The 26,080-nt window shown below is 41.6% G+C and overlaps 2 protein-coding genes across 3 annotated transcripts; both read left to right on the top strand.

Annotated features, from left to right (window-relative positions):
- Positions 1-2,686: 2,686 nt before the first annotated feature.
- Positions 2,687-11,330, top strand: LOC105907171 (placenta-specific gene 8 protein-like). 2 transcript variants are annotated; one of them, XM_031584812.2, is made up of 4 exons: positions 2,687-2,884; positions 3,881-3,978; positions 5,872-6,023; positions 10,786-11,330. In XM_031584812.2, the coding sequence occupies exons 2-4, from the start codon at positions 3,888-3,890 to the stop codon at positions 10,918-10,920; spliced, it is 378 nt and encodes a 125-aa protein (XP_031440672.1). In that variant the 5' UTR covers positions 2,687-2,884; positions 3,881-3,887; the 3' UTR covers positions 10,921-11,330. The 2 variants fall into 2 exon arrangements, with proteins under 2 accessions (XP_031440672.1, XP_012690905.1); XM_012835451.3 differs by having other exon boundaries at positions 2,687-2,885; positions 3,884-3,978.
- Positions 11,331-12,424: 1,094 nt separating this feature from the next.
- Positions 12,425-22,671, top strand: LOC105907163 (cornifelin-like). Its single transcript, XM_012835443.2, has 4 exons — positions 12,425-12,641; positions 13,693-13,793; positions 15,701-15,852; positions 21,642-22,671. The coding sequence occupies exons 2-4, from the start codon at positions 13,697-13,699 to the stop codon at positions 21,729-21,731; spliced, it is 339 nt and encodes a 112-aa protein (XP_012690897.1). The 5' UTR covers positions 12,425-12,641; positions 13,693-13,696; the 3' UTR covers positions 21,732-22,671.
- Positions 22,672-26,080: the final 3,409 nt, after the last annotated feature.

The raw sequence follows: 26,080 nt of genomic DNA, 5'->3' as shown, positions 1-26,080 counted from the left end.
ATATCAGTATACTCATGTGTTATTATGACCTCACTATCTAATCTAGATAACATATTAACATTGTTTATAATGTTAGTGTTGTGTGTAACACGGTGATTTTAGCATAACAAGCTAGCTGGTTAACTTATTTTACATAAGTTATTAGAAATTATAAGATTGCCCTCTTTACAACTACCACCATGGACAGCTTGCTCATCGATTGTAAACAAGTGACTACGGCTAACATGTTTAAATAGATCATCTCGATGACGACGACAGCGCCAGCTTGCTTATTTTACCAGATCATAACGGTCTCAATTTTGGACATTTATCTACCTAACGTTAGCTAGGCTAGTTGGTAGTGAACGTTACCTCATCTGTGAAAAGCAAGCTAACATTGGCCAAGTCAACGCCACAACTTACCTTGTATCACTGTCACTGTCACGCAAAATAACAGTCCTAAATGGCCCAGAGTTTTCTTAAATGCAATTCCTCAAAACTACCAGATGCCCCACAGGCTGCTCCGTGTTAGAAGGGCTGACGGCACACGTCACTACGGTTGCGTGCCCTGGCGGGGCTTGTATGCAAATCCAGGTGCGTTTAATTTAAGAATCCTCATCCTCAATCCGCACAGCTGAGAACACTTCGGCTGTGTAAGAACCCATTTTCAGGTGTTCATTAATAAGGTGGAGATCGTTTCTTACGTTGAATTTCTGAAGTCCGTAAGAACACATTTTTTTTTTTTGCACTATATCTTTGTTATGTTTCTTTGATGTCTATTTTTATGTGCATGTCATTTCTTTGTGCATATTATGTATTTGCTGTAAAGCACTTTGAGCTGCATTCTTTTGCATGAAAGGTGCTATATAAATAAAGTTTTATTATTATTATTATTATTATTTCAGAAGACACTTCAGAATATTTTCGAAAAATAGTCACCATGAGTGTGAATACAGATCGCGAGGAGGAGTATAAAAATCAGTCAGTGATTTTAGATATTTAGTTAATAGAGGAAATTATACGTGATCTGAGTAGTATGGAAATTAGTCGAAGGTGCTGGCAAAATAAGAGGGAGGGCCGGTTGGTGACGATAGTCGGTCGGTATTTTGGACCATCCCAACCTCGTCGGCCCACCGGGGATTCCCCCGGTATCCCCGATGGCCAGTCCGCCCCTGCCTCAGACAGCCCACCTTCCTCAACTATGTTGATGGGCCGACAGTCACCGGCAACCTAAACTGCGTAAGCGTTGGTAACCTTTTCACGGACTGGTCTAGTTATTTTCCTAGTGAAGTCGTGGAGTGTGGGTTGGCGACCATCTAACCTGGGACTGCTTTCTGTCGGGTGCTTTGCATTAAGATGATAACTTCAAGACGAGCTGCTTCTGTGATAGCTAAATTCAGCTTGACAAATGCTACATACAACTTTAGTTTGGTCGGTTGTTCCGTCATTTTCACTCTTATACAGAAACTTTCCGCCCAACAATCCCTCTGCTCTCTCCATCTTCAACTACCGTCTCGGTCTCTCCTATTCCTGACTGCAGGCACGCGGCGGTTTCGTGTCATGTGTCAATGCACATCGGAAGTAAACAAAGTTGCGTTAACTGCCTTAAAATATTTTATCGCATTAATCTCGGCCACAATAATTTCATAGATTAACGCGTTAACTTTGTCAGCCCTAATTTTAATACATTTTATTGGCAAAGATAACAATTTACATTAAGTTCGTAATACTTTCAGAACCAGATCATTTTTTTTCTTCTTTGTCTGAACCACCAGTGTCTTCATGGCCCGCTTTCGCTGTTTTGCCACGTCTCAGCCTCACCCTTTTCTCTTCTTCATCAGGCGTGCTTTCAGCTTCTGATGGTGGTCTGCACTGGTGATGCAAGGCAACTTCGCGTTAATATTTCCATGCACTAGCGCTCCCTTCTGGCACGCGCACCTGTTCGCAGTTCACTGAATATGAATACGAATATGAATACCCCCCCCCCCCCCCCCCAAAAAAAAACATTTCTCATCGAATCTACACGATTCACGTAGGTCACCTATTTTGGTTTTAAAACGGCGAATTTCGCCGAAAGGTGAGGGATTTTCATGCCTGTAAAATGTGCAATGTTATATGAAGGAAAGTTCTGCCCACTGTGTGTTGTCTATTGCATGCAGACCCAATGTTGCATGGGGACATTTCATGGTTCACTTAGCACGTCACTTGGAGCCTGAGGTCAACATGCACGCCAACGTGCCATCTACTGTAACACATTTAGCTTTCAGAGCCAACAATTGTCAGCGACATATCACTGTCATTTTTCTATAATTGGTTGTCGTAATGTATTCTTTAATGTTAGATGATACACTAGGTGACCTAGGAGTGTATAATTGCACGTTATCACGACGGTCAACAATTTAGTAGCATAACTGTTTCCTACTGGCAGTTTCTGCTCTTATTGTGAAAGATTGTATATAATTGCATCCACTGCATGCAAGGGCTGAACACGCAATGTATTACTTTCAGTGCATCGTTGAATCACCTATGAAAGCTGCTTTTTGAAAGCGGATATTTTTATTAGTTTATTAGTAGTAGTAGCAGTAGAACAAAATAAAATTATATGCACTTTTTCTTTATTTTCTACTGCTACTACTACTAATAAACTACTAAAGAAATCCGCTTTATCTACGGATGTTGGCAGTGTGCCTGAGCTCGCGCCGCCCATAACCATGAAACGAAACTTGAACTCGAACAAAACGTGAATAACTGGCATCACCTCAAGACATAGACAGGATATAATTTCAGTCTGTAACTTTCGTTATTCACTTTCTCTGGCTCTTACAGGTCATTAGAACTGCACCACAAAAATATCCTTTGCCAACCCGAGACCGAGGCACAGAAAGACAGCGAACCGCTAAAAAAAGGTAAGACCACCTGCTGGGCACACACATCACACTTCAAGTTGCCGACGACATATAAGTTACAGTAATTCATATTTCTTATCTCATCCAGCGCCATAACAACGACCACATTCTTCTCTGCTATATAATTTTCCATAGTTCTCAAAAAACACAGATCCTAGAAATATGTGCCCATATGGATAATGTGGCCAATATGGAGCTTTAGAAAGCGTAAAACTGTCCGTCTCTTTCTTTAAAGCTAGTAAAGCTAGTAAGCTAACTACCTACAAGGCATGTAAAAACCTTGCAAACCCCTCCAACAGCCCAGCTGACACTGATAGAAGCTTGCCAACACACTGTGAAAGCTTTTCTTCTATTTCTGCCGGGGGTTCCAGCCCGTTACACAAAACTACATAGGGCATATCTTGGATGGCTAGTGAGGAAGACCGTTGTTGATCTGTCCTTCACATGACCATATTCTATCAAAATGAATTTGAGGATGGTACCAAAACTAGTTGCCTATAAAACCACTCCTCAAAAAGTGTCATATCGTTTAACATTTGTTGTAGGTGCTACTTTTGGAGGGTTGGGTCTTTGGATAAGGAGTCTGGCGAGCTGGAACCATGCAAACCACAGGCTAATACAGGCAAACTATTATTTGATTATCCATGTGGTTTGCAATGGAACGGAAATGATGTGTGCATTGAATTATGGCCAAGAATTAGGTTTCATTATGTTAAACCAGTTATACCAGTTATACTAGTAATACTTACTAAACTTGCTTGTCTGCATTTTAAATTAATTAATGCATTGAGTATAGTTGTGAAGTGCTGTCTTTCAGGATTTATTAACCAATATGAAAATGGATGGCAGACATTTTGAGACTGTACATATACTGTATTTATAAAACTGACCTAGCTTCCTCTGAACTTTCTCTCTCTCTCTCTCTCTCTCCCTCTCTCTCTCTCTCCCTCTCTCTCTCTGTCTCTCTCTCTCCCTCTCTCTCTGTCTCTTTCTCTCAGAGTAATGGCAGCAGTACAGGTAACCACGGTGACATCCCGCTCTTCTGGTGCTTGGACCACTGGGCTTTGTGACTGTTGTTCAGACTGTGGCACTTGTAAGTCAACTTTACTACCCCTGAGTTCGTGAGAACAGTAGATCCAAAGATTTTAGAATACTGGCCGCATCAATCCTCTCTGGTAGATCTAAGCACTGCTTGTGTTTTATGTACCGGTTATAGAATTGTCATAGAATTGTCAAGTTTTTGAACAGAACTCCTTACTGCTGCTTAAATAGCGGATATTTGCTTGTGATCTCATTTTCAGTAAATGTTTCATCTTCCAATATTTGTTGCGCAACAATTTGTTTCCAAGGGTGTGGTGGTGACCTTGGGCAACCACCCATTTGGCAAGCAGAGAAAGGAATGAATGCCAGACCAAAGTTCTGTTGATACAAGTGCACTTGACCTGACCACTACATTAAAAGAGGCACATAATTGATCACCTATCAAGAGGGTAATGGATCATTGTGATTGAGACAGACCAGTCATTAGCTCGAGCGGTGGAAGGGATGGAGGAGCAGTGAAGCAGTGAATTGTATTGTAGAGGAGGATGTCGTTGAAGTAGACAGGAAAGATAGACAAGCAGCTGATGCAGAAATGGCCATTTATGGTGGGGAGGGTGAGGGGGTCGGGCAAAGGGTGTAAGTGGCATATATATGAGAGAACGTTAGACTCTAACGCCAGATTACGAATGGTAGATGACCAATGTTTTGATCAATCTTGCACTGTTTATAATGAGATGCTATCATTACAAACTCATGGCAATCATCCAAGCTATAATTGCGAGCAGCCTGTGTGCAGGTGTTGAAAGCGAATTTGAATCTGTTACCCCTTAGAGCAGGAATTAAATTTCCCTGGGGAGTGTAAAATGACTGCACTATGTAAAGCACTGTGAACATATTTCCCTGATACTACAGAAACACTAGGGTTTGCATTATATTTTCAGAGCAGTGGGAAAGAGGGTTTGTAGATTGATTGCACCAGAAAAAAAGATCCTCGGCTTGCATATAGCTCTGTCTCCTCATTCCAAGGTTGTAGAAAAAAGACAGAAGTGCTGAAAAGAGACTATATTACCGTGGGGCTGAGCAATGTATCATGTCTGAAGAATGTTAGGACGAGGTTAGATTAGCAAAACGCTCTTCAAAGGCCCTTTGACAAGTAGGCCTCTTTCAGAATGCTACATGTATTTTATTGAGGTCAATTCCTCCTCATGTGCACCCAAACCCAAAGAGAAATACTGAAGGGGAACTGTGATCTCACATGATGTAGTCCACTCAGGACTAAAAGCTCAGAAGTGCTGTGGTAAGACCTGGTACTAACCAGTCCTGTCCAAACCCGGGTAAGACCTGGTACTAACCAGTCCCGTCCAAACCCGGGTAAGACCTGGTACTAACCAGTCCTGTCCAAACCCGGGTAAGACCTGGTACTAACCAGTCCTGTCCAAACCGGGGTTTGACCTTCTTTTTCGTTTTTTCTTTTCCTCGTTGTTGTGGCAGTCCTGGGTTCAGATGTGATGGGACTGATTTGAAGCCTGTGTACTGCAGTATCAGAATTTGGTGACATTTATTATATTTCACTTTTATTCATATTTCATTGTTAGCATATGTTTAGGGTTGATCAGCTGTTGAGAAATGTGTGATGGTGACACTTTCCATTAGATAATGGAATAACAATAATACACATAATATTATGCAAATGCAACAAGTAACACAGGTGTTGAAGGAGCTGATTGCCAGCTCATCGCCAGTCAACAACAGGATGTGGCATCATTGGTCGAGCAACTTTTGATGCTTCCCTTCGAAAATAACTCTGATCAGATCTCTCTCGGTATTTTTTGAATTATCAGAGAACTCACATATTTTTGTTGCAGGATGTGTTGCAACATTTGCATTCATTATAGATGTTAACATTTGCGTTTTGGCCCTTTTCCTGTGCCTCACATCCTTCCAGGCTGCTGTGCGCTCTGGTGCTTCCCCTGCATGCAGTGCCAGACGACCTCCCAACACGGCTGGTGCTTCTGCATGCCTCTGCTGGACCCCTGTGCCTGCCTTGCCGTCTCCTGCTGCCTGCGTCAGTCTATCCGCGACCGACATGGCATCAACGTAAGGCTGCTGCGGGTCTAAAGGGTGGGAGAGAGGATGGGGTCTGTATGATGAAGCAGAGGGTATGACAGAAAGGGTAAAGTGTTTTAGAGAGAGAGAGAGAGAATTGAATGAATGTGTGAATAAATGGTAATTAGATGGTGGGATTTGAGAGAACAAGGAAATATAGTTGTGTAGAAGAAGACAAAGTAATTTGGTATGCAGGCGGGGCTCCTTGTCCCTGCTCCTTGTTACTTTGAATGTTTTTGCTTTAATGTTTTGTAAGTGACTTTGGACTTAAGCGTCTACTTAACTGTTATTATACTATAACTATGTTTATTTGTTATCATACATGTTCCATTGGATGTATTAAATAGGAACATAGGAATGGTCTTACCAAATTTCACAAGTCAGACAGACAGGCAGCCAAAAAGAAAGAGATTCCTGTACAAGCGATATGGTTGGTTGATCCAGATTTATTGTTAAGATAAAATTAGATTAGATTCAACTTTATTGTCATTGCACAGAGAACAAGTACTGAGACAACGAATTGTAAAGGAGAAAAATGCTGAAAAATAATTAACAGGCCTTTAAACATGAGTGCTTGAGGGCATAGAATGCACTCATGGCTGTATCCGGTCCAAAGTCCTTCATGTATAATCACTATGACAAACTACCTTTATATAGTCTGCTTTTCTACTCATAGTGCTTTACAGATGACTGCCTCAGACATCTACCCATTCACACGCCAATGGTGGAGGCTACTACCTATTTAGGTGCCATAATTCAGCGCTATTAAGCCTCTTGACCACGTCGCTCCTCTGCTGAACGTCTGTTGTCTTTGCCTTCTCTCAGCAGCAAGAGATCGCAGTCAAGACTGTTTTTCTTCATGGCACCTCAGTGGTGGAATGACCTACCTAGTGCTGTTTCGCCAACCATGGTTTACATTTAGAATTTTTTTTTAAAAACTCATCTCTCTTTGTGTCACATCTGTGTAATTAGTTGATGTGGGCGGAGTTGAGCTGGGTGTTGATTTGCCATTCGTGGGATGGCTGTTTTTGCCACGCCACTCCTTACATTCGGTGCAGTGACACTGATGACGTTGATTGACTTCCCTTCCTCTCAGAATCGAATATTTTCTCCTCAATTCTGCAGAAACCCACTCACTTTCAGGGTGATTTCAGGGTGGTCATCATATTGCTGAATAAGGAACTGGACGACTCTTGGGGTCCATCACAATTGGGCGTATTGCCTCAGCAGCTAGTGACGTGGCGCAGGCGCCTGCAAACCCATATGAGCTGTGAAGTACTATTTAATTCAGATGCAAGTGTAATGAGGCGACTGGTGCTACCCCCTAGCATCTGCTGGCGATCTAACCCAAAGCAATCTTGCTGAGTACTATCCTGCCCATGCAGTGACAGAGCAGTCGCTTTGACTAACTCTTGTACGGTCTGTAATCAGTCACCATCAGGAACAGGAGGAATGAATGCTGTTGTGGTGAGACCACAGAAGATGGCTTTCCACCTTTTCTCACTGTCGGCAGGGTTGACCAACTTTTGTGGTAGTTGAGGCTTCTGGTTTGGTTTCTCTCGTAGGAAGGCTGGCTCTCAAAACCACAGCTGTCTGCTGTAAGTTCTGAAAGGAAATTCCCCAAGATGATATCATCAGCAGGATTACTCTGTCTGGGTCCTGGATTTCAGCGATGCTCATACTCACAGACACCTTATATCTACAAGAATCTGGCTGTAGCCAGACAAGGACAGTAGTTGAGATGTCACTTGTTGGGTACGGAGGGTTAATTCTTCTTTCAGCACCTTGAATAGCTTCGCTCCGGATAGCACTGTGCCGAGCTCCAAATGAGGGATGGATTGTTGTGTTTTCGGAGCTGCATGTATATAGGTAATGCCTCATCCCATGTGCTGGACCTTGTAGTGTCCATCCTAGGTGGGTCCCCACAGCTGCTGGGCCCCCAGGGGTCCCTAGACACATGGGCTCCACTGGGGTTATTAAATGAGGGTGCTGATGCATTGGACATCTTAATCACTGGTGAATTGCTCATCCGGCTTGAAGGACCACGAAAAGAAGGTTCGGCTGACAAGGGCACTCTTCTCTGTGGCAAAGGTTCCAGGTTACAACCCACCAATGAGTGACTGGTCAAATGTCTTCCTCATTAGCGTTATTACATTATTCCATTTATTTCTCTTAGATTAACTTATGTGTGTTTGTGTGTGGTTTCTAAAAAAAATATACAATAATACAGATAATTAGTAGTAACATTACATCTCTTATCAATCCGTTATCTCTAAAGTTATGACGTAGTATGTCCACTTCGTGGCACTCAAAGACCACAGATGGTGCTAGCCATTGTATCTGGTTAATGGCTATAGGCACAAGGCCATTGCATGTATAGATAACAAAGATAATGGTAGAAAACTTAATTAGATCATTACAAAACATGTTCTGTTAACACAATCATAATAACATTCATGCTAGCTAGCACTTACTAAAAGCTAAGCCACATGGTTAGCATGACCATGCTGAAATTATTGGCAAAACGGCTTGGTTTGCCACATAAACTTACTCAAACAAATAGAATCAACACCTTAATTGGCTACACAGTAATTTATACTTTATCTGTCAATCAGGTTCTTACAACTCAATGGACGCACACTATCACAGGAAAACTTTAGCACACCATCCATGAACATCCACCTCAACTATGGAGATTATTCTAGAAATGAAACATAGTGCAAGGATCAAATCAGTCACAGGGGGAAGTGAAACAGTCCAAGTAAGATTGGACTTTTTACCAGCTATACTTCCTGCTTCACCACCAACGGTGCAAGCTGATATACTAGGGTTTTCCCAAATCCTGTTGGCAGTAAGACAACAATGTCTTTGCCCTTGTTGAATAATATTAATGTAATTCTTCGATGTTTGCTAGCATTGCTACTATAGTTTGTAGAGTAGTTCACCTCTGCTGCCATTGTTGTAACTACATTAAACTACACTTAGCCAACCCTATTGGTCCCTTAGCCCTTTAGAATGGCTCATAAATTCCTCTTGCAAAGAGGGTAACCAGACTATAATCCATGTGAAAACTGAGCTGGGAGCAGTAGGCAGGCAGAGGCAGGCTAGGAGGAACCAGGGAGGAGTGTGAATAAATGTGCCAATCAAAGTTGAGGACAAGAATTCTCAGATCGGTGGAAACTTAGATTTGGTCAGTTTTGAAGAGAGGGAGAGAAATGAAAAATGGATGGACAAATATGAGGACAAATAGAGAGGGAGCAGGTGATACTCTGCAGTGGGCAGATATGTATGTGAGAAATGTACAGTAATCTATGCACTGCTGTTGTGGATGGTTACTTCTAGTCCTTATGATTCAGCCTCTAAGGAGCAGTAATTCACAGAAAGACATGAGAGTGTGTGCAGCAGATAGGGTTTGTGACTGGAGATGAGGCACAATCTGTGTATCAGTTTCACACTGACTCACTGTTTCACACTGATTCACTGCCCATGCCTTGCTACATATGTTGTCCCAGCAAAAGAGAGGCTACGTCCAACAGCCTTCTCTTTGACTGCTGGTGGTGGTGGTTAGCTCAAGAGAACTGAAGTAAGGAGTAAAAGCAAAAAAAGCAGAGGTTTTAACGCTTCTGTAGTTTCCACCACAGGTGCTCTCTGTAAAGAGGGTGAGAAGACGCAGAGTCTTGCGGTGTGGTTCCATTGGCCAGAGGAGAGGCCAGAACAATGAGATCAGACCTGAGGCTCCATGAGCCGAGCCTGATGAGGCACTAATGCTTTCAGCGCTCACTAGGGAGACACAGAAAGGACCGAGACGAGAGATGAGAGAAAAAATCGATACAGTGGAGCATCGTGATATTTTTATTCTGTCTATGAAACTGGTAATGAAAGTAAGGTTTTACTTTTTCTTTTCTTCTTTTTTTTCCTTTGTCATACCAACCACGGTCTGGTAGATTTCATGTCTAGACTATCAGTTGGTCTATACCTAAACTATAATCACTGCTATAGTGGCTCTGTGGTTGACAATTGGGCTTGGAACATGGTGAGTCAACACATCACAACTACAATTACTGGAAAAAGCTACACAGTACACCTCTAATGTAGTGGTGGGCTTAAAAGACATAGGGATGTTACATTTCAATCTTAGCATGGCTGGGTTTCTATCTTCTGGTCCCTGGTTCCAGTGTAGTTTAACTGTGTTTAAATCAGCATTACTGTCTAAAAGGCACTTCAAATAGCTTGCTGACCTCCCCCACCTAGTAAAACCGGTTCAGTTCTGTTTTAAACACACAAGGGTCTTTATCTATTTTCATTGAATAGCGAGCAGCGCCCATATGTGTTTATTGTGTTTATCTTACAGTGACAGCATTGTGCACGCGGGTATAATACAGAACCAGTTTGCTCATGTCAAACCTACTATAACTGAAAGCCAACACCTTCACACACACACACACACAACAGTAACGGAAGTCAGCAGAGGGGGGAGGGGGGTGTTTTTTTGGGGGGGGGGTGTTAAACTGCGGTGATATCATTGAGACGAATGCTGAAAAAACTGAAACCATGCAGAAGACGTGCAACACCATAGTGTTGGGCACTGATGTGCTAGTTGTGGTTGCAGTTGACATTAGTGAAGCAGTAGTTGCTTGGCCTGACGGCCATTTTGGAAGGTTGCATGTGGAAAGACTTAAAACTATCTTTTCTCCCCTGTCTCTCTTTCTCACTCTCTCTCTCTCTGTCTTTTCTTTCTGTCTCTCTCTCCCAGGGTTCGTGCTGTGATGACTGCATCACAGTGTGCTGTTGCTATCCTTGTGTGTGGTGCCAGATGTCTCGAGAATTGAAAAATCGTGGCCACGCTACCTCCACCACTGTAATCACCCAGCAGGTGATGCATTCCTAAGAGAGAGAGAAAAGGGAAGCCACACATGCAATCAAACACACTCCACACAGACATGTACCCACCCACCCACAAACACAGGCACACACATAGTATATCTCTTCATAATGTTTTCATATTGGTTTTTTTTTCATGCATTGTATGTTCATAAGCAGTGAAGAGTTGGACAGTATAACATTTTTGACATTTTTTCCTTAATACTGCTTCTCAAAATAATGCATGTCAGACTATACATACTACAAACACATTAACATTTGGAAACCTTAACATGCTTGTTTTTGCACTTAGTGCACATATCTGCATACGTGTCTGGATGTGTGTATCTGTTCTTTAGGAGTGCATGCAGTGATATTGTAATAGCTCATAATCAGTGTGTTCAATAACAACTAAATAAATGTTCTGTCAGATTCTAATGATGTCTTTTATTTTATAACCGTCTCCTGTCACGTGTTTCTCTGGTGTGCTCTCACATATATGCTCTCCCACACCTAATTTCCAATCTGGCAACCCAGGTGCCTAATAGTCTTACTAAAAGTATTACCGGGAAATTATAGGGATCTTAAGGCCTGATAAATGTCCACAAAGCTATTTATAATTGCATAAATCAAAGTCCATAAATTGACCTGGTTCTCTACTATGCAGGCAATATGGATGAATAGTTTAACCAGGACTAAGATAATTGAAAGGCTATTACCAGGGTACAGTAATGCTCCCTAGAGTAGGCTATTGCAGTGGTAGGGAACAAAAGTTATGTTGATATCTGAGGCAGGAGAAAAAGATTGATGAGACAAAAGTTTTGAGATTTAGAATAAGGTTTAACTGAAGATGGCGCTTAGTAAGAGTAGTCACGTGGACCCACTGTGTCATATCTAAGGGCAGAGAGAGCTAGAGCAAACATACAAACAAGTCCTATGAGGGTCCATGGTGCTGGCAGTGGAGAGGTAGGCATTAGTCTTCCCATGGTCAAACCTAGGGGTGACCCCTGTGGGCTTCCTAAATGGTACCTAATTATAGGTCTGAAATAGGTTAGGGTAATATGGAAAGTAGTTATTTTCTATGTTAAGGTGTAGGTAAGAATGTTTGATAAACATCTGCCCCTATACCTATTGGAGGCAAAGGAAGAAAGTTCTCATGGAGTTCATAATGGTGATTGAATGGCGAATGGTGATGGGGGTCAGATCGTGGGAAAATAGGACTTGGCAAAGGCGAAGAGATTTTCCTTATATTCACGAATCTATAAGAAGGGAGGACCAGGGAGAAATTGCTTCTGGTTATAGTTGTACGTTTTGTGTAAACTTTTATTCGAATTAAAAGATTGCCATTATCATTTTAAAAACATGTATCCGTAGGTGCATCGTTCTTAAAGATAGATAACAGTTTGAAGCAACACTTGACCTTTTCTTCAAAGTTGTGGTAGAAGGATAGTTTCGTTTCCATGCTTAATGAAACCCATGTACGTGGATTGCGCCGCCCACAGTCAGGTCGGAGCCAAATGCATGCCTAACGGTGGCCACAACAAACATTTTTGCGCATCCTGGGAGGAGGTAAATGAAAACTTTTTAGAGTCAGCCGTGGCTACACTGGATTACAACATTCTCCATCGCGCCTACACACGATTAAAAAGACTGATCTTCTCTGACATTAAGGACTGCTGCTGACACCCTGCACTGTTATTAACCGTTGCATTAATTCTTCAAAGAGGAGGCTACTCGTGGATAAAACTGGTAAGACCACATTAAACATTTCTGATGGTTTAACTTCTCCACATTTCTATTCTATTGCTTATTTATTTAGGGCAAGGTTTTCTTTGTTCACACAAGGTTCTCTGGACATCGGAATTAAAAAAAAAAAAATTTGCAAATGTCCCTGAACTCAAACAAACTCTACTGTACAGTAAAATGTAATTGTCATATGATGTGTTGGTTTATGTGTGTAACCGTATATGTATCTTTTTTATCCGTTATACCATTTCACACGTTCACGTTTCTCTTCGTCAATAAACGCTTTTGCTGTGGACTGCCATTTAGGAAAATGTAATGCTTTCGAACAGTTTTTCTTCTCAGTTCTTAACTTCTCATTTACAATTTTGCCATTACATTTATTTTATGTCCCATTTCATTTGAAATACGCGTAGCCTAGATTGCCTGTCTCACCTCGTATGCATTCATCTGTCAAAGTAGCGGGTGTAGGTGAAATAATACTCGTTCAGTTCTTCTATACGACTTTTGGAAGTTCTGAGCTAGAAGCACTGACCTTGGCCGTCGGTAATGTACGACGGGTAGCAAGAGACTCGCACAAGGAACCATTCCCGGATTTCAGACCATGAAATAAGGGGGGATATGTGACTTGAATATGGTCCAAAATTCTTTATTATTAAGGTAATGAATTAGACTGTCTGGGGGAATGGGGTGGGGGAGGTAAGAAACAAGATAACAGTGAAGGATACGTTTTTTTGGGAAAATACCCCCCTTGCATGAGACCAGTTTTTTTCTTACATTCTTTTGTTTTTGTCAGGGACAGGGAGGGTCAGAGTAAAACCAACCAGATATTCTCACGTTCAGAACCAGACCCTGTACGAAGTCAGCCATCTTAGCCTGAATGATAAACATCTGTGGAAAACATTGTGCTAACCCTCCCCCAAAACACACACACATACACACACACACACACATATATATATGTGACGCGAGTTTAATGTCGCAAAGCTGCATTTTCGTTTTATTTGTCAACCCTATAAAAACGTTATTTTGAAACCTTCCTCTCTTGCTATTTTAGAACCATGGCAGTGCAACAGCAGGTAACCACAGTGACCACCAACTACAGCACCGGCTCCTGGAGCACGGACCTCTGTGACTGCTGTTCAGACATGGGGACCTGTAAGTGTCTACCCCTTTTTCAGAACAGTACATCTGAGTTCTGATTTGTGTCATGTCTGTGTACTGTTTCCAGATTCTTTTACATCCATCAAAAATCATGTCAAGTGGTAGGATTTGGGTTTCCTGCTTGACTATGTTTAATCGTTATTTCATTATTTCAAGTTAGCCATTCCTTAATGTCACATAGTGCAGACATTAGAACTTACGGTACATTTAATGAGGTAAAGCCAGATGAAGTTGTGGATAAAAATGGTGCTTGTTGCAATCAAGACATCAGCACATTTAATTTAAAACACATGTCGAATAAATGCTTGCACTGTCAAAATAGCATGTATTTTTCCAACCAGAAAATAGACAGTCCCCAGAACGAGCACTGTGAAATAAGGAATGCTTGAAGAGGATGGATAGTGCAAGTGTAACATTGAAGCAAGTTTTCTCTTCCCTGGCTGTAGTAACCATCCTACAGCAACTAATTACACCAAATGTTGATTCTCTAATGTTCAGTCAAAGGCCTTGTCCTATCTTATCCATGGGCTTATTCACGTGACAAGCTATTCAGATATTTCAAGCCTCTATGCTATTCATGCGATAAACACACATACAGCACAAAGTGTCTTAAAATGAAATGGCTTAATAAGCTTCTTTTTTTAATTGGTTACACTTTTGTAAATACTATTTACCTTTTGTTGTTTATCCATCCAAAAGATCTTTGAAACAGTTGACTTTGAAACGTTTGACAGTTACGAGTTGACCTCAAGTTGACCTCAAGTCCAAGTTCAACATGGCTCTATGGGTCAATTCATTTCATATAGGAGGCCATGTATTCAGTGTTTGCTCTCTCTATTGGCTGCAGTGTTCTTACTTCCAGTCCCCTCTTCAGACTGTGATGTTTGTTGCCCACCATAATGGTATTTAATTGATCATGATGTACTGATGAGTGCCAGGGAGAGTCCATGCAGACATGCATACAGTGTCTTCACTGGGCCTGTCAACATGTAACTAAACATGTGACTGCGATGGAAGTCAAAATATGATTGCACTGTTAAGGTACAAAGCAGCAATACTCAGGCAATAATTTAAAACAACACTATGCAATAAATAATTTGCTCCTTTTTGAGGTAAGTTTTAATGAGCAACTAGTTTTGGTATCATCTTCATATTCATTTAAAATACTGTATATATGGTCATGTGAATGACTGATAAACACACCTATCTTTCCAACTAACCATCCAGGTTATGCAATATGTAGTTTTGTGAAATGGGATTGAACACCCTGCAAAACTGTAAGAAACGCTTTCATTAGAAGGTTTTAGCATGCGTTTGAGGTAGTTAGCTTGCTCGTTTTAGACTAAAACTCACTCGTTTAAGACAAAAACTGACTGCTGCTTAAAGCGCTGGTTTTCCCCTTTCCCTGATAGCTGGACAGAAAGCAGTTGCGTAGCAAAGAAGGGGAAACCCCTGAAACCCCTGGGGTTTTCCAGGCTGAACAGCAGCCCTGGAAAATGTATGATTTTGGAGGCTGAGAGTTGTCAGGGGCCCCTGATAGAGAGAGGAGCAGTTTGGCAGCAAATTGCATTTGAAAGGGAGAGCTGGTTAAAGTAAACAGGAAAGCTGCTGTGGCCGCTGGTTTCCTTTTGGTGGGCGTGGTGGGCAGGACACAGTCTGTGTATGGACTGATATGTGCCCTCCCTGCTCTTTTTGTCATCATGAAAAATAATGAAAAATCACAAAATCCTCACCAGAACCCTCTTTCCGTCTGGCTTACTCATTCATATATGTGCACGAATTAGCACACAACTCAGACTATATGAACCTGACATGCAATAACAAAAATATGCCTTGGGAACTGTAAGGTACGCATGCATCTGCCCTTTCTTGTGCCTCTTATCCACGTTATGTCCTTCCAGGCTGCTGTGCGTGGTGGTGCTTCCCCTGCATGCAGTGCCAGACGACCTCCCAGCACGGCTGGTGCTTCTGCATGCCTCTGCTGGACCCCCTGGCCTGCATGGCTGTCACCTGCTGCCTGCGCAAGTCCATCCGGGAGCGCCATGGCATCGAGGTAAGGCTGCCGGAGGTCTCAGAGGGAGAGAGCAAGGGGGGAACTCAGGGGAATCAGAAACATGCAGACAGGAATGGCCTGGGAAAGGGTTACAATGGGTGTGGTGTGCCGATGTGGGGAAAAATGCAAAAACAACCACGGAAAAGAGGCAATCCTATGAAAATGGGATGAGATGTTGACAGCCACCTATTGATCGGACACAGACATTGTGGTTTTGAGATGAAAACTCAATTTCCTGGTGGCATTAGTCAGCTCATTTAGAGGGGGGATCCCAACACAGTGAAAACCAGGAAGTCTAAATAAATACTCTATTGGCAAGGCACTGTTGCCAGGTGAAGATAGATAATAAGTTATATAATCTTATGGTCGGTCACTTGTCTTGGTTAATGGTCTGCCCTTGAGGTACCTGAAAGAGTCATGTAAAGTTTGACTTTTCCTGGCAAAATTCCCTTTGAGTTCAATTTGGCTCAATTGGGCAGTTATAAAACTGTCGATTGGCAGTTATAAAAATCCACTAGGTATACTGAAAATAGTGTTTCCACTTAAAGTAGTGGTGAAAGTAGTGTTTTCACCGTGAGTTTTGACTATGTCACACATTCGTCTTTAAGAATGACAGAGGTCAAGGATTAGGGTGGTGAAACCTTGGTCAAATGGCATATTAGCTGCTGTTACTGTAAATGGTATCAGTAACAATATTGTTCACTTCTTCTGTTGGCATTCCTCAGCACAAAGTGACTTTTCCAACTGGTTTTACATAGTCTTACATGTGGGATAAAATGAGAAGTGTTGAAGGAGAGATTGATGTGCTGGGAGATCAAGTAATGTGAGATACAGGCGAGGCCACCTGTCTTGATTAACTTGATAAACTTGTTATCGTTTAATAAGGCTTTGAGTCATGTCCGACATGTCCAAAGTCCTCTCCTTCTTTTGGGAAATATCTCTAAACATTTGGTCACAGTTCTGTGGAAGCATGATCACAGTTCTATGGAAACAGATTCACTTTCCACAGTTCCACTTTCCACAAGGAGCAAGCAGGGCATCAATCAGTGTAACTATTGCCTCACCTCTTGTATATATGCCTGATCATACATTGCAGTGGTGAAAGAAGCCATGTTTCTGCTGTCAGGCCAACTCAAGGTGAGCCAGCGCATGCCATGGCCCGTTGCGTTTGAGGTGCTTAGGGAGATACCTCCTTGAAATCCTGTTGTGGAGTCACTTGAAAGTCCATATATACTGAATGGTAATGTGAGCACAAAATTGGGGAAAGGCCAAGCATTGTCAACACATTTTTTATTTACATATTTTATGTTCAGTTTTCTTTAAACAGTAGTAAAGATTTCTCAGGATTGCTTCAGAATAATACGAATAAGAACTGAAAACACATACTGGGACCTTTCTATTCAAAGGTTCGACCTGTTTCTAGTGTCAAACCTTCTAATATTTTGTGTATACACAGACGTTTAAGAGTTTATGTGTGGTAACAATGTGTGAGCCCTGCTTGAGCTTAACAAACATTTCTAATCGAAAGAAACATGGCATAATGTTGCTTATTTGGAGAAAGAAGTATCAATATGTTCAAAACACATACTTAGCAACCTTGACAAGAAATGAATGTGATTTGCTGGTAAGACAATCGCCTGGTTTGATAGCAAGATAAATGCCATGAAACGCAGACATTAGAACTGCTCTGTAAGGACACTCCTCTCTGAATCATCCTGAGCTCCATCTGAAAGCAGAACACTACATGTCAGCATACAGAAATTTACTGGAATATGTCTCACCCCAAGTCTAATGTCCAGTCAGAGTCCTGTTGTTAGGTGAAAATTCATCCTAGTTACCTCAGGACTCCGGAGCTGCATATAAGTATATTTATTAGACAAACAACAATTGCAATCGGGCTCACTCCCAGCACAAGGCTGATAGTGAAGCAATTGTAAAGACGTAATTTCCTAGACCAATGAGGGAATAGGCGTCTGGAAGGTTTGAGTGGATGCGTCTCTCTTTGCTGAAAAAGTAACATTTGTTAAAACATCTTTCTTATTATATTCATACTTAATCTGACTCCATTTTCTGTGTCTGACTCCACTCTTTTGGGAACCTAGTCTAAGCTCCTCGCTTTTACTGTAGTTTAACTACCGAAATTGTAGGCTGATCTCCAACTCAATGCACCTATCATCTGTATTTGAATTTCCTCCCTTACTCACTAATAACCGTGCTATTCACTGGGATGGTGTCATTGAAGGATCTTGTCACGGCCGGCCGACTCCTTTTTGACAAATCCACAGACATGACCCGCATCTAGTCTGAACTAACCCAGAGGTCCTACAGGTCTGTTACAGGGACATTTCAGCTTGTTAGATCTCTGTGGCTCAGTGACAGAGCGCCAGACTGCTTGTCCGCTCTATGTATGTCCCTTTGATCCAGTGCAGAGGCTGGTCCGCAATCCTACCCCTATATCATACAATTAACAGTTAATCTGCAGCATGTCTAGTCCAGTTGATTCTAGCCAGGAACCTCAAAAAGTGTGTTGTCCACTCTAGGTCTGTAACCAAATCCTAGTCAGTATTACCGGAACACCATAACCATAATACACATCAGTTAAGAATTTCAACAGAGGTCATAGTGGGTCAGAATTACCAATTCATTTCGTCAGGTACAAGTTACTACTACCAGTTACAATCTAACAAGTCTAAAATGAAGAATATAAGTTCTAAAACACCACATGAAACATAAAAACACTCAGAGAACATGAACATACCTGGCTGCTTCGAAGTGACTACACACACGGATGTGAGGGAGATCTGTAGACAGAATGCTCCTTGTTCTATGCGTACCTTTCCCTTAAGTACCCATTTATTGTGCCATAGGGCCTAATAATTATCCCCCAGATAAGAAGTTTCTCAAGATGAGACTTCACCCATTTACAACCCAAATTTGGGATGGACCCCCACCCAAGAGAGCTACCTTTGCACTCTCACAGAGACCAAAATGACCTGGTCTCTGATATCCATGTTTAAATTAATATAGGGTATACAGCTGGAGAACTGAGACCATTTTCCCACTCGGATCGAGACCATTAAAATGAGTCCAAACATTCTACAGAAATCATCTTCCAATATTGTATTTCAGTTTGACACTCTTATGCTCATTTCTCTGTCCCCAGTTTCACCTCAGCACGGAAAAGTACGACAAGGGAACCAGAGACAGAGGTCTGAGATAAGAGTCTCTGCAGGGGGGCTGAAATTTAGGGTATTGCGACAGCCTCTGGGCAATGTTTGCTGATGGCACAATAAACCAGCACCTAACCCCCCCGCCGGATGAGTAGTTAACCAGAGTTGATTGTTCTCTGGATTTTTCCGTTCCAACAGCTCCATGCCTGACATCATTGTTTTTCCGGTAGAAATCCAGTCCTGTCTTACACAATCATAAACACATCGCACAAGGTTTATATAGACAGAAGTTTAGCGTTCAGCAGGGATAACCACGTGGTGGATCTCTGACGTCCGAAGCAAGGATGGAAGTTTTGCAAGGTCGGAAGAAGCACAGTTCGACCCTTCTTATCACCTCTGGTCTAAACATGCTCTTGTACATATGCATATGCATAAGCACATGATTCATACAAGGAATATATTAATACAAGGCACTTGATTCATATATTCTTAATTCATTAACAGTGCTTGGAAATTATCTCCATCAACTGTGTTCTGATGTCCAGCCCTAGAGATTGTGTAACTGTAGCCAGATAAGGGTTGTATAAGATCTTCAGTCTCTGCTCAACACCAGAGCGTGGCTGTTGTTCCCACTCGCAGGCTGGAAAAAGATCTTCATTGAAAACTCATTGCTGCCGTGTCTCTGGACTCTTGTAAGATAACTTTGGAAGTTAAAAACGTAATTTCTATAACATATGGGATGCTGGTAAAAGTTTCCGAAATGTAGAATCCTAGTTGTTGATGTCAGTCAATTGGAAACCCATTTCAGCGCTACCCAGCAGCACTATGCAACTCTGCCTTGCATGTGCACTTTGCCGTATGCACTCAACCAAACATGTGCACTTTGCAGTATGCACTCAACCAAACACGTGCATTTTGCAGTATGCACTCAAACCAAACATGTGCACTTTGCAGTATGCACTCAACCAAACATGTGCACTTTGAAGTACACACTCAACCAAACATGTGCACTTTGAAGTACACACTCAACCAAACATGTGCACTTTGCAGTATGCACTCAACCAAACATGTGCACTTTGCAGTATGCACTCAACCAAACATGTGCATTTTGCAGTATGCACTCAAACCAAACATGTGCACTTTGTAGTACACACTCAACCAAACATGTGCACTTTGCAGTATGCAGTCAACCAAACATGTGCACTTTGTAGTTCACACTCAACCAAACATGTGCCCTTTGCAGTATGCACTCAACCAAACATGTGCACTTTGAAGTACACACTCAACCAAACATGTGCACTTTGAAGTACACACTCAACCAAACATGTGCACTTTGTAGTACACACTCAACCAAACATGTGCACTTTGCAGTATGCAGTCAACCAAACATGTGCACTTTGTAGTTCACACTCAACCAAACATGTGCCCTTTGCAGTATGCACTCAACCAAACATGTGCACTTTGAAGTACACACTCAACCAAACATGTGCACTTTGTAGTACACACTCAACCAAACATGTGCACTTTGCAGTATGCACTCAACCAAACATGTGCACTTTGAAGTACACACTCAACCAAACATGTGCACTTTGCAGTATGCACTCAACCAAACATGTGCACTTTGCAGTATGCACTAGATCAAACATGCTAAGAGGACTGTGTGTATATCTGTGTTTGTGTGCTGCAATGTGCAATGTGTTTAAATGAAAAACACATCACTGGAAAAGAGGGTAGCTTGGGTAAGTTTATCAGTTGGTAGTGAGGTCTGTAACATTGAGGTTATCAATGATGTCGGGGTATCTTCTTTTTTTTAAAGTGTGAAAATGAATTAGCCTGTGACAGTGTGAGAAGAGAGAGAGTCTTGCGGTGTGGTTCCATTGGCCAGAGGAGAGGCCAGAACAATGAGATCAGACCTGAGGCTCCATGAGCCGAGCCTGATGAGGCACTAATGCTTTCAGGGCTTTCAGCGCTCACTAGGGAGACACAGAGAGGACAGAGAGGAGTCAGAGAGAGATAAACAGGGAACAGAGAGAGCAAGAAAGACAGATGAGAAAAGAGAGTGCGTGAGAAAGAAGGGGGGGGGGGATTCCACATATCTACATATTGCATAATCTGGCAGGCTAGTGGGAAAGATAGGTGTGTTTATCTCAAAATGAATTTGAAGATGATTCCAAATCTAGTTGTAAAAACATTCCTCATATTGTTGCTTTTGGCACGTTTGGTATGATATTGGTCAAAAAAAGTAGTTAAATGTGCCTGAATCATACTAATACATTTGCTTGCGTATCTACCAGCTAGAGCATGATGCACAGCGCTTATGGAACTACAATACATCTTTAATGTCCACATGACCACAAATGAAGAAGTGAAAGCAGTTGAGAGCAGACATGCATGGAAAGGAAGCGGTCCTATGAAAATGAGATGAGATGACCCATTGACAGGAAGTGGTACTATGTAAATGAGTTACGATGTAGACAGCTACCCGTTGAGACTGTTCAAGCCTGACACAAACATTGTGGTCTTGTTGTGGTCTCTTATGGCACGTTGTAAACTTTCAACCAATCATGTCCTCTTTCTCTCTCTCTCTCTCTCTCTCTCTCTCTCTCGTTTCTTTTTCAGGGTTCGTTGGGTAAAGATATCCTCACATCCTGCTGTTGTTACCCTTGTGTGTGGTGTCAGATGTCCAGGGAGCTGAAGAACCGTGCCTAAACTACCGTAGTCACCCAGCATCTAGAAGTAAAAACAATGGGAAAACGCAGGGGAGAGAAGAGAGAGACACACACACACACCACTAGGACTTGTGAGGGGAAGAGAGACACACACACATACCACTAGGACTTGTGAGGTGTACTTAAAAAAGTAATGTTAAAGCTAAACGTTTTTTGACCATCTGGTTGTAAACTGTGATTAATTAACAAATTTGGCCTTTCTTGGATCCAGTCTGGGTTTATTTGTCGATCCATCTGACTCCCTCTGTGTTGCTTGTGCTCTGATAGTAAAGAACCAAACGCCCATTGAACTGAATTAGGCAGCGCAGCATTAGTCAGCACAACAATATGCAGTATGAGCCCAATGTAAACTGATTGCCCATACTGCAGTTTTTACACTGTCTACATTAAAGAAAGCCAAACACCAATGCCAATCCAAATGATGCAGAAATCAGAAGACTGAAAACAGGAGTCCTACAGCTTGCTACTAAAGTGTTTCTCCAATATGATGAGACCAAATTGAAAGTGTCCTTCCTAGGTACTTAGATAATCACAAAATCATAATTACACTGCTTAGAATTAGAGAAATAAAACAAGGAAGCTACAGCTCAGACAGCCATAGATACATTTTAACACAAGTGCTATCATGTATTATAAATACTGTAGTACTGTAAATATATACTTTAAGTATATGCTTTAACTTCAAATAACCTAACTTGTAATGTACACTTGTATACTCTTTCATACTGTCATTTTTGAAAGTACAATGTGTAAACTGCTTCAAAATATTTGTACTGGAATGCAGACACATATTTGTAAACACATCATAATCTTAATGAGATATGTAGTATCTCATAGTCACAGTAAATATGCTTCAGACATTCACACTCATTATGTTGTCATGTGCTCAGCAGGGACCAAATAAACAAAGGATGTCTACATATGATTGTCTTCTCATTTTATTTCCATATTGTTCTGTAACATACTTCTGTCATATGCCCATGCATATACTGTATGTTCATATCACGTTTACCAGATGTTAAATGAGCATGCTATCTATCTATCTATCTGTCTATTCATCCATCCATCCATCCATCCATTCACCCATTCATATATCTATCCATATATCTGTCCATCTACATATCTATCTATCTACCTATCTATCTACAGTATCTATCTATCTATCTATCTATCTGCCTTTCCTCTGGTAACCCTGGTCATGTCCTTAATTTTTTACAAATCTAATTGCTTTCTGCATTCTCTTCTTCTTTTGGAACGTTTTGCTTCCTCTTTACTTGCAGTGTAGGTAGTTATGTTACATAAGAGGAAGTGAACAAACCGAATGTACGTTGGGTGAAAGGTAATTTGATCACGTCCATCAGAACAACTGTAAAAGGCAGTCGGGATTACCAACAACGGAAATGAATAGACTGGAAAGCTTATTTTGTGTATGGGGCAGGAATATGCATTAGAGTCGTAGATATTACAGCATCAACTTTGTATGGTGGATAAATCACCTCCTTTGTAAGATAACTAAGACCAATGAATCTGACTCTATTACATTACCATTACCCTATGAGGCATTTGGCTAGAAATTAAATAAGTAAAAGGCATGGCAAAAAAGGAGTTGTATGATTGTTGAATGAGCAGTTTATTCTTACAATAATTACAGGTTATTACAGGTACAGACTGGGTGGGCCAATCCCTCGCTTAGTGGATTTACTGGATTATTAAAACATCGAGAACAAGTGTATACCAAATATGTGGGAAACTTGGTGGTTTTGAGTCTAATGCGCTAGTTTAGAGTCTAATTTTGTGATAGCCTACTTTCTGTTGGTGTGCTGTGTTGCCTATAAATGGCCCACTGAGGAACTTGCCTTCAAGTACGCTAGACTGGTAAACCAATGATCTGGTGGCACAAATAAAACATTTTGGGTTTGTCTGCTTCCTGACAGATCTGAGAGGGACACAATCTGCTTCTGCTTGCACTGTGCCTTGACCTCCCAGTCTATCACTGTGGAGATTGGAGGGTTAGTGTGAGAAGAGACAGTCTTGAGGTGTGGTTCCATTGGCCAGATGAATCAGAATCAGAATCAGAATTGGATTTATTGCCAAGTAGGTTTACACCTACTTGGAATTTTTCCTGGTGCGAAGGTGCATACAGTAAACATAAAAACATACAAACAAAATAAGTACTACACATAACATAAAGCATAAAAACACAAATAAGTACTACACATAAGAAAAGTACTACACATAAGAACCAAAAAACACAATATATACGATACAAATATATAAACAATGAATATAAAAAAGTAAAGTGGAAAGTAGAATGCAAAATGCAAAACAGGAGTGCAATGTGAATGAGCAATGTGCAATGTGCAATGTAATGTGTGTTAATGTAACACAGACTTGGGGTGTGGGGTGGGATAAGAGTCCAGGTCAGGTGGGAGTCCCGGGCCTTGTTAATAAGGCCAACTGCAGCCGGGAAGAAGCTGGTTTTGTGGCGTGAGGTTTTGGTCCTAATGGACCGCATCCTCCTGCCGGAGGCCAGAACAATGAGATTAGACCTGAGGCTCTATGAGCCGAGCCTGATGAGGCACTAATGCTTTCAGGGCTTTCAGCGCTCACCAGGGAGACACAGAGAGGACCGAGACAAGTCAGAGAGAGAGAGAGAGATCTGATTTGAAATCAGAGACTTTACTCAGTTAACATACTCAATATACAACAATCAAATTAATCAATAAGACATTACAAAAAGTTTCCACACCATACTCAAACCCAACAATATTTCTAGTTTTCATGATTTCTTTTGAACAAATCTGTCACAGCCTCTGCGACACACTCCTCTGTTCCTGCTCCAGTCCCTGCAGCAACTCCAGCCCGGGTTCCTGCTCTGGCTCCATATGGTACTCCAGTCTGTTCATCTTCCCCTGTGTTTAGTATTTCCCTCACACCTTAGTTTTCCCTCCAGGTTTAGTTCTCACCTGTAGACAATGTATTAATTGAGTTCCTATTTAAGCCTTGGACTTTTCCCTTTGTCTTTGTGTGTTATTGATTGTGACTACCAAGACGCTACGCGCTGTGTTTTCTGAGTCTTGTGTTTTTTTGCCTTGTTTGCCCATTGTGGCCTTTTGTTTATGCAAAGTAAAACACGCCTTGAGCGTTTGTATCCAATACCTTGTTTTAAGTCTACATTCCTGACCAAATCAGTTTGGCTTGCCCAAAAAGAACTTGCAAAATCCGAAAATAAAACAACATGATATAAATATCTCCCCTCAGCTTATGAGAGAAAGCGAAACGGAAAGAAAGACTCAACAGACAAAGATAAGACAAGGAGGGAGTGAAGGAGAGTGATTAAGGGAGAGGGAAAGAGCGAAGTGGAACTCTTCTTTTCATTCGATATTAAGACTTTCAGTATGACTTCCATTTCTGCACTATTTTTTCCACGTTACTGGAGGCATTGTACAGACAGTATCATCAGATTGAACAGATCTGCAATAGCACATTTTCAAAATTCACACATCCATATTACTGTAACAGTAGAATAGCCAAGTATGATATGGCAGATGGGTTGTTCCTTTTTTTCTGTTCACATTCCTTTTTTCAGAGATGTTTCTACATTACTATTGTTTCTAATGGGATGTGTAAAACTTCTTCACAAACATTTCCTTCCTCTGTTCTCTTTCGTGGGGTTTTTCTTTCCTCAGGGTCTTCTTGGTCAAGACTGCATTAAAAACTGGCTTTGTTACCCTTGGGTGTGGAGCCACTTGTCCATAGTGCTGCAGTATCGAGCAAATACCACCATGACTTTTGTCCCCAAGCCTTAAGAGCAGCACAGAGAAGAGAGATAGAGACAAAGAATGAGAGAGAAGAAATAAAGGGAACAACAAGCATGCAAGCAACAAACTCTGTCTGGTTTACTAGCAAATCACGGCCCAACAACACTCCCCACAGAGGTATTTCCAGGGTAGGTCCACCACTGAAACTCAGTGATTTTGCACGCACGCACGCACACACGCACACGCACACGCACACGCACACGCACACGCACACGCACACACACACACACACTTAAATAAACATTCCACAGAGGCATACAACATGTGTTCAAGATAATGTTTCAAGTGTGTATTGATCAGTTGTATTTCTCTGTTTGCAAATCATGCAGAAGTACCAAATATTGCCTGCCTATTCTTGGATGCTGTATGACTACATTTGCCTTTTCACCAGACCCTCTCAGTTGCACGTCTGTGACGACGAGAGACAGAGTAGCATCGCGCATCATCATACAATCCCAGGCCCATTAAGGTCGACAGGCACAAAAAACATATGTTATGATTCAGATGG

Source organism: Clupea harengus, chromosome 18 (assembly GCF_900700415.2).
Source record: "Clupea harengus chromosome 18, Ch_v2.0.2, whole genome shotgun sequence".
NCBI classification, from domain to species: domain Eukaryota; kingdom Metazoa; phylum Chordata; class Actinopteri; order Clupeiformes; family Clupeidae; genus Clupea; species Clupea harengus.
Note: the sequence above shows the minus strand (reverse complement) of the source record. Positions and strands in the feature narration are given on the sequence as shown.

Bases quoted from the DNA above. Each gene is read 5' to 3' on its own strand.
- LOC105907171 (XM_031584812.2), top strand. From the start codon at position 3,888: ATGGCAGCAGTACAGGTAACCACGGTGACATCCCGCTCTTCTGGTGCT. The intron at 3,979-5,871 runs GTAAGTCAACTT...ACATCCTTCCAG, and splicing joins TTGTTCAGACTGTGGCACTT to GCTGCTGTGCGCTCTGGTGC. The intron at 6,024-10,785 runs GTAAGGCTGCTG...TCTCTCTCCCAG, and splicing joins GCGACCGACATGGCATCAAC to GGTTCGTGCTGTGATGACTG.
- LOC105907163 (XM_012835443.2), top strand. From the start codon at position 13,697: ATGGCAGTGCAACAGCAGGTAACCACAGTGACCACCAACTACAGCACC. The intron at 13,794-15,700 runs GTAAGTGTCTAC...ATGTCCTTCCAG, and splicing joins CTGTTCAGACATGGGGACCT to GCTGCTGTGCGTGGTGGTGC. The intron at 15,853-21,641 runs GTAAGGCTGCCG...TTTCTTTTTCAG, and splicing joins GGGAGCGCCATGGCATCGAG to GGTTCGTTGGGTAAAGATAT.